The 14,026-nt window shown below is 64.7% G+C and overlaps 2 protein-coding genes across 6 annotated transcripts; both read right to left on the bottom strand.

Moving 5' to 3' along the window:
* Window positions 1–60: 60 nt before the first annotated feature.
* On the bottom strand, window positions 61–7,575 carry LOC125698291 (alanyl aminopeptidase, membrane). Of its 4 annotated transcripts, none has more exons than XM_048956454.1 (21): window positions 6,818–7,575; window positions 4,619–5,499; window positions 4,273–4,415; window positions 4,066–4,202; window positions 3,863–3,989; window positions 3,620–3,774; window positions 3,435–3,548; window positions 2,984–3,127; window positions 2,842–2,907; window positions 2,648–2,713; window positions 2,324–2,496; window positions 2,152–2,228; window positions 1,929–2,062; window positions 1,802–1,857; window positions 1,571–1,718; window positions 1,399–1,490; window positions 1,133–1,243; window positions 884–1,051; window positions 673–813; window positions 485–566; window positions 61–342 (listed from the first exon to the last, which is right to left on the bottom strand). In XM_048956454.1, the coding sequence occupies exons 2-21, from the start codon at window positions 5,212–5,214 to the stop codon at window positions 184–186; spliced, it is 2,889 nt and encodes a 962-aa protein (XP_048812411.1). In that variant the 5' UTR covers window positions 5,215–5,499; window positions 6,818–7,575; the 3' UTR covers window positions 61–183. The 4 variants fall into 4 exon arrangements, with proteins under 4 accessions (XP_048812411.1, XP_048812412.1, XP_048812414.1 ...); XM_048956455.1 differs by having other exon boundaries at window positions 4,619–5,277; XM_048956457.1 differs by having other exon boundaries at window positions 4,619–5,273.
* Window positions 7,576–8,819: 1,244 nt separating this feature from the next.
* On the bottom strand, window positions 8,820–12,181 carry AP3S2 (adaptor related protein complex 3 subunit sigma 2). Of its 2 annotated transcripts, XM_048956606.1 has the most exons (6): window positions 12,047–12,181; window positions 11,876–11,967; window positions 11,697–11,808; window positions 11,442–11,513; window positions 9,615–9,722; window positions 8,820–9,257 (listed from the first exon to the last, which is right to left on the bottom strand). In XM_048956606.1, the coding sequence occupies exons 1-6, from the start codon at window positions 12,113–12,115 to the stop codon at window positions 9,129–9,131; spliced, it is 582 nt and encodes a 193-aa protein (XP_048812563.1). In that variant the 5' UTR covers window positions 12,116–12,181; the 3' UTR covers window positions 8,820–9,128. The 2 variants fall into 2 exon arrangements, with proteins under 2 accessions (XP_048812563.1, XP_048812564.1); XM_048956607.1 differs by lacking the exons at window positions 11,697–11,808; window positions 11,876–11,967.
* Between the last annotated feature and the right edge of the window lie 1,845 nt (window positions 12,182–14,026).

Raw genomic sequence — 14,026 nt, 5'->3', positions numbered from 1 at the left:
CGCCCATCATCCAGGCGCCGGGCGCTTCCCGTCACGAGCAGCGAAGGGCTCGGCCGGGCGGGCCGGGGCGGCGGGCGGCAGCGCTCCGGGGTGGGCGCAGGACGGGGACGGAGCGGGCGAGCGGCCGGAGCGGCTTCGGGGAGCGACGGCGGACCCCGCGGCGCGGCGGTGCGCAGAGCAGACTTAGCTGGAGGCGGTCTCGGCGCTGAACCAGGCGAGCACGACCTCCTTGTTCTCATTCACCCAGTTGATGTTGGTCCTGGTCCGCTCCAGCGCCTGCTCCAGGGCGCGCGTCCCCGAGCCGAAGCCGACGTCCTGGTTGTCTGCCTTGAACTGCTCCAGCTGCGAGGGGGGGACAGAAGGGCTGGGGAGGCGGGGGGACCCCGCAGCGAGCACACCGCGACGGCAAGCGGAGCAGGGCACACGCAGGGCTCGGTGGGACAGAGGGACCAGGGTCCAGAGGTGCCAGCTGGCAGCCGCTCACCTGCTGCAGCTCAAACTCCGTGTTGAAGCGTTGGGTGACGGCTGTAATCAGCCGGGAGAAAGAGAAGGAGCCGCCGCCGTACCTGGGGGACGGGACAGATGGCTGAGCCGTGTTGGAGCTGCCCAGCGTCCCCCCCGGCACACAGGCAACTGCTGCTGCTGCTGCTCCCCGCCCCACGCAGTGCTCACTGGCTGAAAAGTGTCTTCCAGTTGCCTCGGATGAAGTCCCAGGCCAGCGGCTGCCCCACCACGTTGCTGGCGATGCTGTTGATGGTGGAGGTGGCGTCCTGCCTGCGGATCTTGGTGGAGTCAAGGGTGTACTGCAGGTACCTGGGTGGGGGGAGCTGCCAGGTGAGAGGCTGCGGGGGCAGAGCCGGGCCCCCCCCAGCCCTGCACCCACCGCTGGAGGATCCAGGGTTCAGTGCTGCAGGTCAGGGCCGTGCGCAGCTTGTCGGCCTCGGACACCACAGGAGCCTCGAGGAAGCGCTCCCATATGAAGTCCCACGCCTCCTCCCCGCCTGTGGCCACGGCGCTGCAGTAGATGGCGGAGCGCAGGTTTGGGGTGATGCTGTCGGGGAGAGATGTCTCAGCACGGAGCCCTCGCTGTGCCCAGCCTCTCTGTGCCCAGCCACGGCGCTGCAGCACTCACGGGTTGTTGCTGACGTTGTTCTTCCACTGGTTGAAGAGCTCAGTGGCCAGCTCCTGGCACTCAGTGATGCCGTAGGAGCAGGCTGTGCTGATGGCATTGATCTCGTTGTACCTGGGGGAGAGAGCAGCCCGCAGGGCTGGGACGGGTGCACAGCCTCTGGCACCCACTGGCCACATGGGGGGCTGTGCATCCCCCCTGGAGCACAGTGCAGTGAGCGCTGCACCGCACACAGGGCAGCAGGCAGCCCAGAGCTCTGCGGCACTCACTGTTCCATCAGGTTGCCAGGGATGATTGTCCAGTTGCTGGTGACGCTCTTGTAGTACTCAAAGAGCGGAGTCACTTGCTTCTGGATGTATTTCTGCAGGGCGGGTGGGCAGGGCTCAGCATGCAGCCCCCACAGCAGCCCCGGCCCTCAGCACCCCCTGGGGCTGCACTCACCCTCATGGGCCCGAACACTTCGCTGCGGTCGAACATCAGCTGGAAGTACTGCAGGTTGCTGAGCGCTGCCTGCCAAGGCATGTACTCTGTCTCCTCACTCAGGAAGCGCGTGGTATTCAGTGCCAACGTCACATCGACTTGCAGTGCCCTGCAGTGGGGAGATGGCAGCGTGGAGATCCCTGTGCCACCCGTGCCGTGCATCCCACCGGGCCGCCCGGCCGCCCCGCTCACCTGGCCAGGTTGAAGGCATCATCGATGATCTGCGCCCGGTTGATGACGGGGATGACCTGGGGGAGAGCAGAGGCGGTGCCACAGGGCAGCACCAGCGTGGGGCGTGTGGGATGGGAGTCCCACGTACCTGGTGGTTGTTGGAGAGCTGCTGCAGGAGCTGATCCCAGTTCTCCTGGTTGTAGTTGACGCGGAAGTAGCCGCTGACGTTGAGGTTCAGCAGGAGCCAGGTGGAGCTGCCCACACTGAAGTCGGTGTTGGTGTCTGTGCGGGCAGAGGGGTTCTGCTCCTGCCCCGAACCCACCAGCACATGGGGGGGCAGCGAGCCCCCAGCCCAGACCCCAGCACCATACCTGAGACGTTCACCAGCCAATACCTGTCCCCAGTTCTGCTAGGCGTCATCCAGGTGATGGGGACAATCCAGGTGTAGCTGTGCAGGGGACACAAGGCCAACAGCCATTTCTCACCACCCACCCCCCCCATCCCCTCCGCACTCCACAGCACCACAGTCCCAGCCCCACTCACTCGAACACAGAAGGTCTCTCCACTGTGGAGTTGGAGTCGAGAAGGAAGTGGCTCTGCCTGATGCTGCCATTGAGTGTGTTGACAGTCACCAAAGGGAAACCCATCTGCAGCGTCCAGCGGTCCATGATGTTACTGATGGTGTTGGGCAGAGGCACGCCGTTGTTTTCGACAGCCTGTGAGAGGTGTTGGCAGTGTTCCCCGGTGCTGTGGGGCCCAGCCCCATGCAGGAACCGAACCCCTCACCCAGGGGAGAATGCAGCCACTGGACCCGGAGGGGGTGGGGAGGGTGGGAGCAGCACGGAGAGCTGCCCACTCCGCTCATACCTTCTGCAGGTGGTCCCACAGGTCTGTGTACACGGTGTTTCCATAGGCAAAGGTGTGGAGGTAGGACTGCAGGAGAGCACCAGGAAAGCTGGGTGGGGAGGGGCAGAGGAGCCCCGTGGAGCCCCAGGGAGGGGAAAAAGACCGCCTGCCGCAGACACATGCACCACAATGCAGCCCAGCAACCCTCAGCTCACCTGCAGCCCCTCCTTGAACACGTCTTCAGTGAGGAAGTCAGAGAGCATCCGCAGCACCGATGCTCCCTGTGGAGACAGCAGTGAGGCTCTGAGCACACAGCGACCGCCGGGGACCTCGCGCTGCCCGATGCTGAGCACCCACCTTGCTGTAGGCGATGCTGTCAAAGACCTCGCTGATCTCTGCTGGGGTGTTGATCTCATCCTCGCTGAAGGTGAGCGGGTGGGAGGTGGTCAGGGCATCGGTCGCCATCACCGAGTGCAATTCATTCAGCACCATCAGGTCTTTCTGCGGGGGCCGGTGCAGCCATCAGCGCAGCATTTGCAGCAGGGCAGCACCTGGGCGCTGGGCAGCAGGGGGTGCCCGTGCCCTTGCCTCATATCCCCATCCCATGCCTTGTGCCATATACTTGTCTCCCGTGCCTCATGCCCCACACCCATGCTCCAGGCCCCAGACACATGCCCCACATCCCGTACCTGTGCTCTACACAACATACCCGTGCTCTGTACAGTATAACTCTACTCTGAGCCCCACACACGTGCCCCAAGTCCCATACGCACGCCCTATGGCCCACGTCGCTGGGACCAGCACTCACAATGTTCCAGGTGGGCTCTGCTGAGTCTGCGCCCAGGTACTCCACGTAGGAGGCAAAGCCCTCGTTCAACCACAGGTCATTCCACCACCGCAGCGTCACCAGGTTCCCAAACCACTGCAGAGGAGCAGAGCGTCCTGTCAGCAGGGCACTGTGGCTCCAGGGGCGAGCAGGGACCCAGCAGGTACCTGATGGGCCAGCTCGTGGGCGATGACGGTCAACACACGCTCCTTGTTGGCAATGGAGGAGTAGGCATTGTCATAGAGCAGCGAGTTCTCCCGGTAGGTGATCAGTCCCCAGTTCTCCATCGCGCCCGCGTTGAAGTCGGGCAGGGCGACCTGATCTGGAGGATGGAGAGGCGCCATTGGCACATGGCCACAGCTGGAGCAGCTGCCAGCAGCACAGCACGGCCCCACGGCCCCCGCACCCACCGGACTTGGGCAGCGGGTATGCCGTGTTGTAGTGCCTCTCAAAGAAGCTGAGGATGGGTCCGGTCTTTTCGAGTGCGTATTCGCCCTGCCCTTCAGTGATGGCTGTGGGGCGGCCCCAGATGCGGATCTGAGAGGAGAGATGGTGCCAGGCTCAGCTGCTGCCCTGGCTGCACCTTGGGTGCGCAGGACGGTGCTTGGCTCACCTGCACCTCCCCAGTGTTGTTTTCTACGTAGTCAAACTGGCTGACGATGAAGGCCAGAAGGTAGGTGGACATCTTGGGCGTGGGGTTGAACTGGGTGACGTTCCAGCTCTGCCCATCCATCTCCAGCTGGTAGGTGTCTGCAGGGAGCACGGAGCAGCTCAGCCGCCCGCCCGCCCACCCGGCACAGAGCTCCCCCGCCCCACTCACTGTTGGCAGGCATGTTGGAGATGGCCTTGTGATCGGAGGGGTGGATCATCGTCACCGTGAAGACGGCCTTCATGGCCGGCTCATCAAAGCAGGGGAAGGCTTTTCTCGCATCAGGGGCCTGCATCTGTGTGGTGGCCACCACCCTGCAAGCGAACCCATCAGCACCACGGCACCTGGGCTCTCGTCCCCTCTGCCAAGGGGCTGACAGCCCGTGAGGAGCCAGAGTCCCCTGCCCGCTCACAAGGGCACGTGCACACAGGCAACCTGCACTCATGGAGAGGCTCCTGGCACCGCGGCCACCTCCCCCTGCAGCGCCATGCCCCCTCCCCGCCAGCCTTGCGCCTACTTGGTGACGCTGCCCTCGGTGTACTCGCTGCGGTAGAATCCAGCCAGATCGTCGGCCAGCTCCCCGGTGAAGTTGCTGAAGAGGCGGTAGCTCTGGCCCTGCTGCAGCGGCCCGGCCAGCTGCACCACCAGGTACTGTGTGTTGGTCTCCAGCCACGTGTTGCTGATGGCGGGCGGTGTGGAGCCGTTCACCGCGTGCAGCGAGGCGTGGAAGCCATTCTGCAGCGTGTAGTTCAGCTTGTTGCTGTGGATCAGGATCAGGTCGGTGGCTTCCTCGCAGGTGAAGACCACGCTGCTGTTGCCTCTAAAGATGTACATGTTGTTGGCATCGGGCGTCAGGAAGGGCTGCAGCGTCACTTCGTAGCTCTCCGGCTTCAGCGCCGTCGGCAGCCGCCAGCGGTTCCAGGGGTTGTCGGGGGCAGTGGTGGTGCTGGCAGTGGTGGTGGTGGTGGTGCCGGTGCTGCCGCTGCCTCCTGATGATTTGTTCTTCTCCTGTTCATACACCACAGACAGCGCAATGATGGTGGCCACGGCACCCAGCGCCAGCACGATGCCCACGATGCCCACGCTCTTGCTGATGAAGAAGCCGGCTGCCATGGCGAGGCTGCAGAGCGGCGTGCAGAGGAGCTGTGCTGGGCTGGCACGGCTTTTAGCCTCTTGCTTCCACAGGGTTTATTAGTCCAAGTTAATGGGTGAACAATTAAAAGACCATGAGGCTCAGGATGAGCCTTCCACCCACCCGCCTCCCCGCACCGCAGCTGCGCTAATCCCAAGCACTGAGGCACTGCGGGAGCTCAGGGCTGCACCTCCAGGGATGGGCACAGGAGCGGGCATGGCTCCGGGCCAGGGCTCCTGGCATCCCTCCAGGGCAGCAGTGTGGCCCTGCAAAAGGAGGGACAGAGAGGGGTCACAGCCAGCAGCCGCATCCCCACCTCACCATAGGGAAGGCGGTGCAGCAGGGCGGGTGCTGGCCCTCAGCGAGGGCACAGCCAGGGCCCCCTGTGCAGGCAGGAAGAGCACGGCATCGCAGCTGGGGGTCCTCAGAGCCAGGGAGGAACTCCCCTGCCTCTCAAAGCCCAGGGCTGCATTAACAGGTGTGTGCTGGGAGTTCGAACTCCAGCACTCACATACCCCGCACAGGCTGGCCATACCGCGCCCAGCAGCTCCCCATGTGCCCCTGAGCTGGGGATCCCAACCCGCACAGCACACAGCTGGGAGAATGCTGGTGGGCCTGGGGGCTCAGTTTGGCCTGCGCCTCCCAGCTGGGAGCTGAGCAAAGGCACCAGGCCAGGCGCGCTGCAAGTGGTTCATGACCAGGACACACCTTCCTCGTGCACCTGCCTGCATGGGAGAGCAGCCCCAACCTCGCTGGGCTGATCCCCCTGAGCTCTGCCCAGGGCCCCCATGGGCACAGCCAAAGACAAAGGAGCAAAGTCCCCATGCAGGGCAAGGTGGGGAAGAGAAAACATTGTGTGCACCTCACAATGGGAATAGAAACTCGTTTTCCCAAGGACTGATACCTCCAGTGGTGTGACCCGGGCTGGTACAGCTGGCAGAGGTACAGGAACAGAGGGCAAAGCAGGGCAGGGGCTGAGCGGTGTCCTCAAGGCACTGCAGCTCCCCGGTGTGCCCAACACTGTGACCTGTGCCCAGCAGCTCCCAGATGCATATCTCTGAGCCTGAGGAGCAGCACCACTTCCCTGCACATCCCCTGCCCCGCACGGCTCCACCGTACACACTGCCCTGCAAAGGCACTGCGTCGGGGAACACCGTACCCCGAATCACGGCTGAGGGGGGGGGAGGCTGCCCGGAGCCCGGCGGTGCAGCCATGCCCCCCGCACAGACATCTCGGCACCGCACTGCGGGCATTCGACCCCGCACTCCTCCCACCTCTGCCAGCTCTCCCCAGCCCCGCCCGCCCCCCCCGCCCGCGTCCCCGCTTGCACACCCGTGAACATCGCCCCACGGGCGGGCACGGACGCGACACCTCCGGCCCCGGGGCGCGCAGACAGGGGCTCACCCCACAGCCCCCCACGCACACCCCACAGCCCTCCGGAGCTGCCCTCGCTCCGTCTCCGCGTGTCCCTCCCGGAGCCCTCGCTCACACCGTGCTCCATTCCCCCGTGCAGTCGCAGCTCCCGTCCCCCCTCCCGGCCCGCGGAGCCCCGGCAGACCCCAGCCCCATCCGTGCCCAACTCACCGCCCCGCGTTCAGCCGCGGCGAAACGGGGCCGCCGGGACTCCCGTCGGTGCGCCGACCGCTGCTCACCGCCCCGCTGCCGCTGCCCCGTTAGCTCGGGCGGCAGCGGGAGGAAAGTTTCCTCCCCGAACTCCAGGGGAAGTAACCTGAACCGCTGCTCGTCACCTTAACCCCTGGGCTGCTGGCTTTGGGGCGGGCAGAGGGGGTCCCGGAACGGACATCGTGTGCCCAGCACAGGGCCGGAGCCCGGCACAGGGCAGGCACCTCACGTCCGGGCACAGGGGACATCCCAGATGCACCACTGCCCTGTCCGGGAGGCACTGCTCGGGGGCACCAGCCTTTACCAACACACTCAACCCCAGAAGCGGCAGGGAAGGGAGCAGGGCAGCACTCGAGAGCAACACCACCAGGCTGTGCTCGCCCAGCACCCGGGCACCCTGCAAATCATCCCTGCTCGGGGGTGCCACACTGTTCAGCCCCTGCCCAGCACCCCATGTCCCACCCGGCTCCCATGTCCCTCCATGCTGTGCCCCATGTGGCTCCCTGCGTCCCACCTGGCACCGCCTGTCCCAGCTGCAAGCAGCCTGCGGGGCTGGGTGGATGTGGATAGATTTGCAGTTGGCAGCCCTGTGCAGTTCCCGGGAAGCAGGGCTGGAGCGTTTCTCCCCTGGGAGTGAGCAGGCTCACCCAGTCCTTGGCAGGGTGAGGGCAAACACTGCAGTTTGGGCAGTGCAGGTGCCCGCAGAGGGGCTGGGCGCATGCCAGGCTCTATCTGCCCACATCCCCCCTCCTCACCAGTGGCGAAGGGTCTGGAGGACAGAGGAGTTCCCACAAGCGAACGGAGCTCAGGAGAACCCTGCGCCCATGGGTGCCAGACACCCCCGGCTGGTGGGGGGGCAGTACCTGGCAGCCACGCAGGGCTGGGACGGGGCCCCAACGCCAGTTCTTGCTTCCCCTGTGCAGGCAGCTGGGGAGCACAGTGCTGGGCGGTCCCTACGCTGCTGGGCTCGGGGCTGCAGCTCTCCTGGGTGTGGGGACGGGGCCGAGGGCTCAGCCCGTCCCTTTCTCCCTGCCCCGTCCTGCGGGCGGCAAGGCCGGGGCTACAGCAGGGAGCAGCAGCGGGACTTACCCAGCCCTGTGCTTCCCAGCTCCAGCAGGATACAGGAAAGGGCGGTGGGGATGCAGCCCGTACCGGAGGTGCCAGAACGTCTCCTTGTCATGTGCAGCCAGGCACGTCCTGCGCCAGTGACCACCACGGCACTGGGCTGGAGAAAAGTCACTGCTCGCTGCAGCCAGGATTCCCCCAGCCCCGCTCCATGAGTCCCCCCTGCATACCGGGCATGGGCAGGAGCACCGCGCTGAGCCCCCCACCGCCCCGACCCCTCAGACCCCCACAACCACAGAACCCATCCCCCCCACCCCCGGACTCATCTCTGCACCGCTCACAGCTCCCACCACCGCGTGGCAGCCATGCGGCAGCAGGAGGAGGAGGAGGAGGAGGAGGAGGAGGGCTGGAGGCGATGAAAAGCGGCTCAGTCCAGTGACCCCTCGCGTGCTGCTGGGGGCCGGTGGCCAGCTGGGGAAGGGTTAAGTGGTGGGGAGGGGAGAGCAGAAAAATTCCTTCCAAGCAGAGTCACTGTTTCCCTGCCAGGGGAAGTGGAGGCAGAGCCCGCGGGAGCGCAGCTGGCGGGGAGGGAAACGGCACAGGAAGGGGCCCCCGCACCCAATGCAGGATGGTGGCCAGGAGGGGCTGTGGGGCACCTCTGCCCCGAGATAGGGCTGCCCAGCCTGTGTTCACTGCCTGCTGGCTCCAGGCACTGGGCAGGGACGAGGACAGGAGGTCACAGGCTTCCACAGCCCAGCAGGAGGCAATGACCTATCTCGGCGTCTGGGCAGGCACCTTGCCAGAGCCACACCGCCACAGCCCCCACAGGCAGCACCCACAGCCCCATTTCCCCCCCACTGGCCAGACCCACAGCCCCAGCCCAGCAGCACACACCACAGAAGGGTTCACACAGTGGTTTATTTGGAACAGGACACGCTCGCTGCTCACATCCACGTGTTCCCGGCACAGCACGGTACACTGGCAGCTCCCAGCAGCTCACACCCCACTGCCCTGCCCCGTGACACCAGCGCCGATCTCTCAGGGCCCCAACAGGAGCAGTGTGGGCAGGGAACACAGGCAGGCAGAGCGAGCCCCACACTGGGAGGATGGAGGAGCAGCACCACCATGGCTGCACCACAGCCACATTTCTGCACTGAGGAATCTCAAGCAGAGTCAGCCCCAGCTCCGGCCCCCCACGCCGGGACGCTCACATGAACTGCGATAGGTTGGGCACTTTGATGTTGATGTCCCCGATGCTGATGTTGCGTGGCATCTCTGGCAGGTTGATGTTCTTCATGGCTGAGACGGCGCGGGATGGCGCAGCCGAGAGCCCCCCCTGGGGGGAGCAGTGGGTGCCAGCCCCGTGCCAGCCCCACACCCAAATCCCATCCCTGCTGTCACTGCATGCTGCATCCTCATGATGACAGCGCCGATGGACCATAAAGGTTTCACTGCACGCTATTAACCTTGACAGCACAGCAATAACCACGTGCTGGCTGCTCCCTGCACCCTTCAATGGGGAGCACCCACCCTATGCCCTCTCCTGGGGACACGCAGGCTGGGAACATCTGGGGGGGCACCGGCTCGCTCAGCCCCGGCCCCACAGCCTGCAGCACGCTGTCTTCTTCATGGCACCCAGAGCCCACCCTGCCCTGCGCCTACACCTCAGCACCCTCTCCAAACTGCTGCTCACCTCTGCCTTCTCCAGCTTGCTCTGCGCTTCCGCCTGTGCCACGATCTCATTCATGCTGGTCTCCAGCACCATCCCACCGATCACCACCTCCTGCAGGATGTAGTGCACCTGCGAGGCAAGAGAAGCATGTGGCCCCAGCATGTGCCATGGGGCAAACCTGGCCACTACCCCATGCCGGCCCCCCACCTCCCCACACCCCAGGATGGAATGGAGCCGTTCCTGAGCAGCAAGCTGCCCCCCAACACACACAAAAAAAGCCCTGGATGAGGTTTGGAACTCGAGGACAAGAGTGCAGGTGACTGTGCCACTGTGACACACCTTTGGTCACGGCAGCAACACGGCGCTCTGCTGAGCCAGCACCTTCTAATAATCTCTCTGTGCAGATAACTGATTTATGGGTTTCTGTTTACTTCCATTATAAAGGCTGTTACTGGAAGATGGTTGTTATGATATTGGTTTATGGACTCATGACAGCTCATTGTGCCTGTAAATACTGTGTGGCAAACATCACCAGAGCAGTGCTGTGAGAAATAAAATGCTGCTGAGAACCTTTCTCTGAGCAGGGAAAAACCCAGCTCTGAGCACAGCGCCTGCCCCGCGCTGCCCCACTCTGACAGCACAGCACAGAATATCAGGGTGCAGGAAACGGCGCTCCTTTTAGATCTGGTATCAGCCTAGCTTGGACCCAACCCAACCGGGCAGCAATCCCAAGCAACCTTTGTTTTCCAAGGAGCAATCCATGTCTCCTCTGGGACCTTGCAGCTGCCGAGCAAAAGACGCTGTGCTCTGAGGTACGGCTGCACCGCGGGGCCGAGCCCTGGGATGGCAGCCGGCAGCGCGCACTGAGCTGAGGCGCCGCACGGCCAAACACGGCTGTGGCGCTGCTGTGAGCACAGCGAGTGCATGGGAGCCCGGGGGGCTGAGCCGGGGCTCTCCCCAGCAGAAACCCTCCTGAGTGTCTCCTCTGAACCCTCATCTCATCAGCAGAGATCAGAGGAGGGCGGTTCGTGCCGCTCACAGCGCCGGGTCCCGATCCCACAGGAGCACTGTGTGCAAACAGCCGCAGACAGGGCTCTCACCACCACCCCCGAGCGCTCCTCCTTTCTCACCGCTCTCTCCCCTCCTCTCCCTCTCCTTTTACTTCCTTTGATAAGAGCACTTTTCCTGACAAGATAACTGGCCTAGCGACATCCCTGCAAGCTGAGAGCCAACCAACCCAATGGCAGAGTCAGAGTTACAAGCCAGGTGCAGAGCAGCCCTGACCGCTGGAGCACACTTCCACGTTTGTTTCTCAGTCACAGAGTTCAGAATTTGGTATCCAAAACAGGAAGGGAACATTTACAGCACCACTGATTTTCCCACTTGTTTTTTGCTGTCAGGTTTTGCCTCCCAGCAGGCAGGAAGGCCTTATCAGCCCCGCACCACCCCTGCGCACAGCCCCGCTATCTGCAGCTCCATCCGGGACATCAAAGGAGGACACTTCCTCCCTGGGATTCTGTCCGCCTGAAGAGGAAGCGCAGAGGCTGTGCTCAAATCGAAGTTTACCAAACACTGCATTCCAAACACCTCCATTGTTCCTCCCTTTTTTTTTCCCCTTACACTCCACGGCGTGCTGTGGTGCAGCAAGGGGCAAAGCGCCCACACACAGCCACCCCACATACATCTCCATCAGCACAGGGCTGTGCAGGAGGCAAAGAGCAGAGCTGCGCACCCCTGTCCTGCAGCAGCCCAGAGCGGTGGGGTTCCACTCTTGGCACAGTGACCCCCAAGCTCAGAGCCAGGCGCTGCTCCCAGGAGCACAGAGGAGCGCACCAAGGCAGCACCCACCTTGTCCATGTGGAAGATGAGATCCAGCTCGCAGACGTTCTCAAAGCACTTGTCCAATGTCTCCACAAACACCTGAGGAAGAGAACGGGAGCACAGTGAGACCCACACACAGAGCCTCAGCCCCACCCCCAGCCCTCGCTGCCCCCTGCCCAGGGGCGGACCTTCCCGCTCTCATTGGTGCCGTCTCAGGGGTGGCACGGGGCCGGCAGCAGCACGGGCAGCTCTGCGGAGCTCGGGGCTCCCCGCAGCACCGACCTGGATGAGATCCAGGATGCCCAACTCGCTCTCGGAGGAGTCCACGCAGAACACGAAGTACAGCGTGGCGTAGTGCCGGTAGATGAGCTTGCAGTCAGGGCTGCCGAACAGACTGCGGGGGGATGCGGGGCTCAGGGGCCGGGCAGCTCGCAGCCCCCCCCGGCCGGTCGTTGCGGTACCTGCCGCACTCCAGGAAGTTGCAGACGTGCTCGTCGCGCCGCAGCACCATATGGAAAGCGTCGCGGAGGATCTGCTGCTGCGCCTCCTCCGCCTGCGAGCACCGAGCGGCCACGGCCTCGGACCCCGCCCGCCCCACCCGGCCCCCCAGCGCGCAGCCCCCCGCCCCGCACCAGGTGCCGGTAGAAACGGACGAGCCGTGGCTTGCCGTGGTTGTTGAACACCAGGATGGCGTTGATCATCCCGGCGGCTGCACGACACGGCCGGAACCGGAACCGGGGCGCTGCGGCCTCATCACCCCCCCTCGCCCCCGCCCCCAGGAAGCCCCCCGCCCTCCCCGGAAACGCGGCGGAGCTCCGGGACCTCACGGCCTCTGCTCCCCTCCGCGCCGCCAGGGGGCGCCACAGCCACGGCGCGCCGGTACCGGGAGGGGCGGGGCTGCGCGGCGGGACGCGCGCGCACAAACACGCGCGCGGCCGGGGGACGTCAATGGCTGCGCGAGGACTCCCGGCCCGGCGAGCTGATTGGCTGCAGGTGTTACGGCCGCCAATCCCCGTTATGCGAGGCTGCGGCAGGGATCGCGCCCGCGCGCTCCGATTGGCTGCGGCTGGAGGCTGCGGCACGATCAGGGCCGGCGTCGGTCGGGGCCGCCGGACGGCCGCGGGGATCCTTCCTGCCCGCCAGCTCTGATTGGCTGCTCGGGGCCGCGCATCTGAGCGGGGCTTGGACTGCGATAAGCGCCGTGTCCGCGCGCTGCGATTGGCTGCGGCCGCTACGTTGCCAAAAGCACCGTGCCTGTGTGTTGCTATTGGCTGAGGCTGCCGCAAGCGTCGTGTCTGCGCGTTCGTATTGGCTGAGCCCGGTGGGCTGCTGGAAGGATCCTGTCTGCGCGCTCTGATTGGCTGAGGCTGCTGGGCTGATGCGAGCTCCGTGTGTGCACGTTAGCAGCGGCCGAGGCTGTGCTGCGTTTTCTCCGCCGTGTTTGGGGGCTGCAGAGCCCAGCAGCAATCACAGCCAGCTGTGGCTGCTCCACAAGCGGCCTGCCGGTGGCCGGAGCTCGGCTGGGAACGATGCTGGTTGTGCCTTTGAGAAAGATATGTAGCAGGACCTGGGAGAAAGAAGGGGGAAAGCAGAACAGTAATCTTGCTGGCACAAAGCTCTGCGGGAGGGCTGAGGTGCTGCAGAGCCAGGGCAGAAGTTCCCCTGCCATGGGAGTTCCCTGTGCGTCACGGAGATGCCCACAACACAGCAGCGGGATGGGGCTGCCCGAGTTGCTGCCCGCAGAGCAGCCTGCGATGCAGAGGGAGCCCTGGGGGGGAGGCACAGCCGTGCACGAGGCTCTGCAGGTCCTGAAGGGTGGGAGCCCCGTGCTTCGGGCTCACGTGGGAAACCCACGCAGGATCCGTGCGGGAAGGCAGCGTCCATGGGAGGGACCCCAGGCCGAGCCCAGCCACCACCACAGAGCGGCAGTGGCGGCGCTCTGTGCCGGCTGTACTGCTCGGGGAGAGGAGGGACCGGGGCCGGCGGATGGTTTTGTTTGCCCACAGTTACCGCTTCGCTCCGGTACCAATAGGTGACCGCTCGCACCCACACCTCCCGTGCTGGGGCAGCGCCGCAGATCGGGGCTCCGCGGGGATGCTGGGCGCGGGCCGCCATTGGCTGCTGCGTGCAGGGGCCGCTCTGCGCGCGCGCTGATTGGCTGACGGCCGACTTCCTCCCTCCCCCCCCCCCCCCCTCGGGCAGCCTGTGCTGACCGCTGCCCCTCGGCGTCCATCCTCAGCGGCGCCCAAGCCGCTCCTCACAACGGCCCCAGCGCTCCCCAGCCCCGCCCGTGCGGGAGGCCAATGAACGGCGTCAGCGCTACTGATGATCCTTGAATATCTGCAAATATTTGCATGGAAAAACCGAGCCCTAACAAAGCCCGCACAGCGGGGAAAGGCTGTGGCCACACGGAGGTGTGTGGCAGTGATGTGCGTGCGTGGTGGAGGATCTGCCTTCTTTGAACCGGGCCCTCCGAGCAGAGATGCTGTTCTGGGCTCACCGGACCACCCTCCACACGTGCAGTGACAGCCATGATCAGTCACAGCTTACATGTATCAGCAATGTCAGTTTGCACATAAGGATGTGGAAACCGGAGTGAAAATGAGAAGCGT

Source organism: Lagopus muta, chromosome 10 (genome assembly GCF_023343835.1).
Source record: "Lagopus muta isolate bLagMut1 chromosome 10, bLagMut1 primary, whole genome shotgun sequence".
NCBI classification, from domain to species: domain Eukaryota; kingdom Metazoa; phylum Chordata; class Aves; order Galliformes; family Phasianidae; genus Lagopus; species Lagopus muta.
This window is presented reverse-complemented; position numbering and strand designations above follow the sequence as displayed.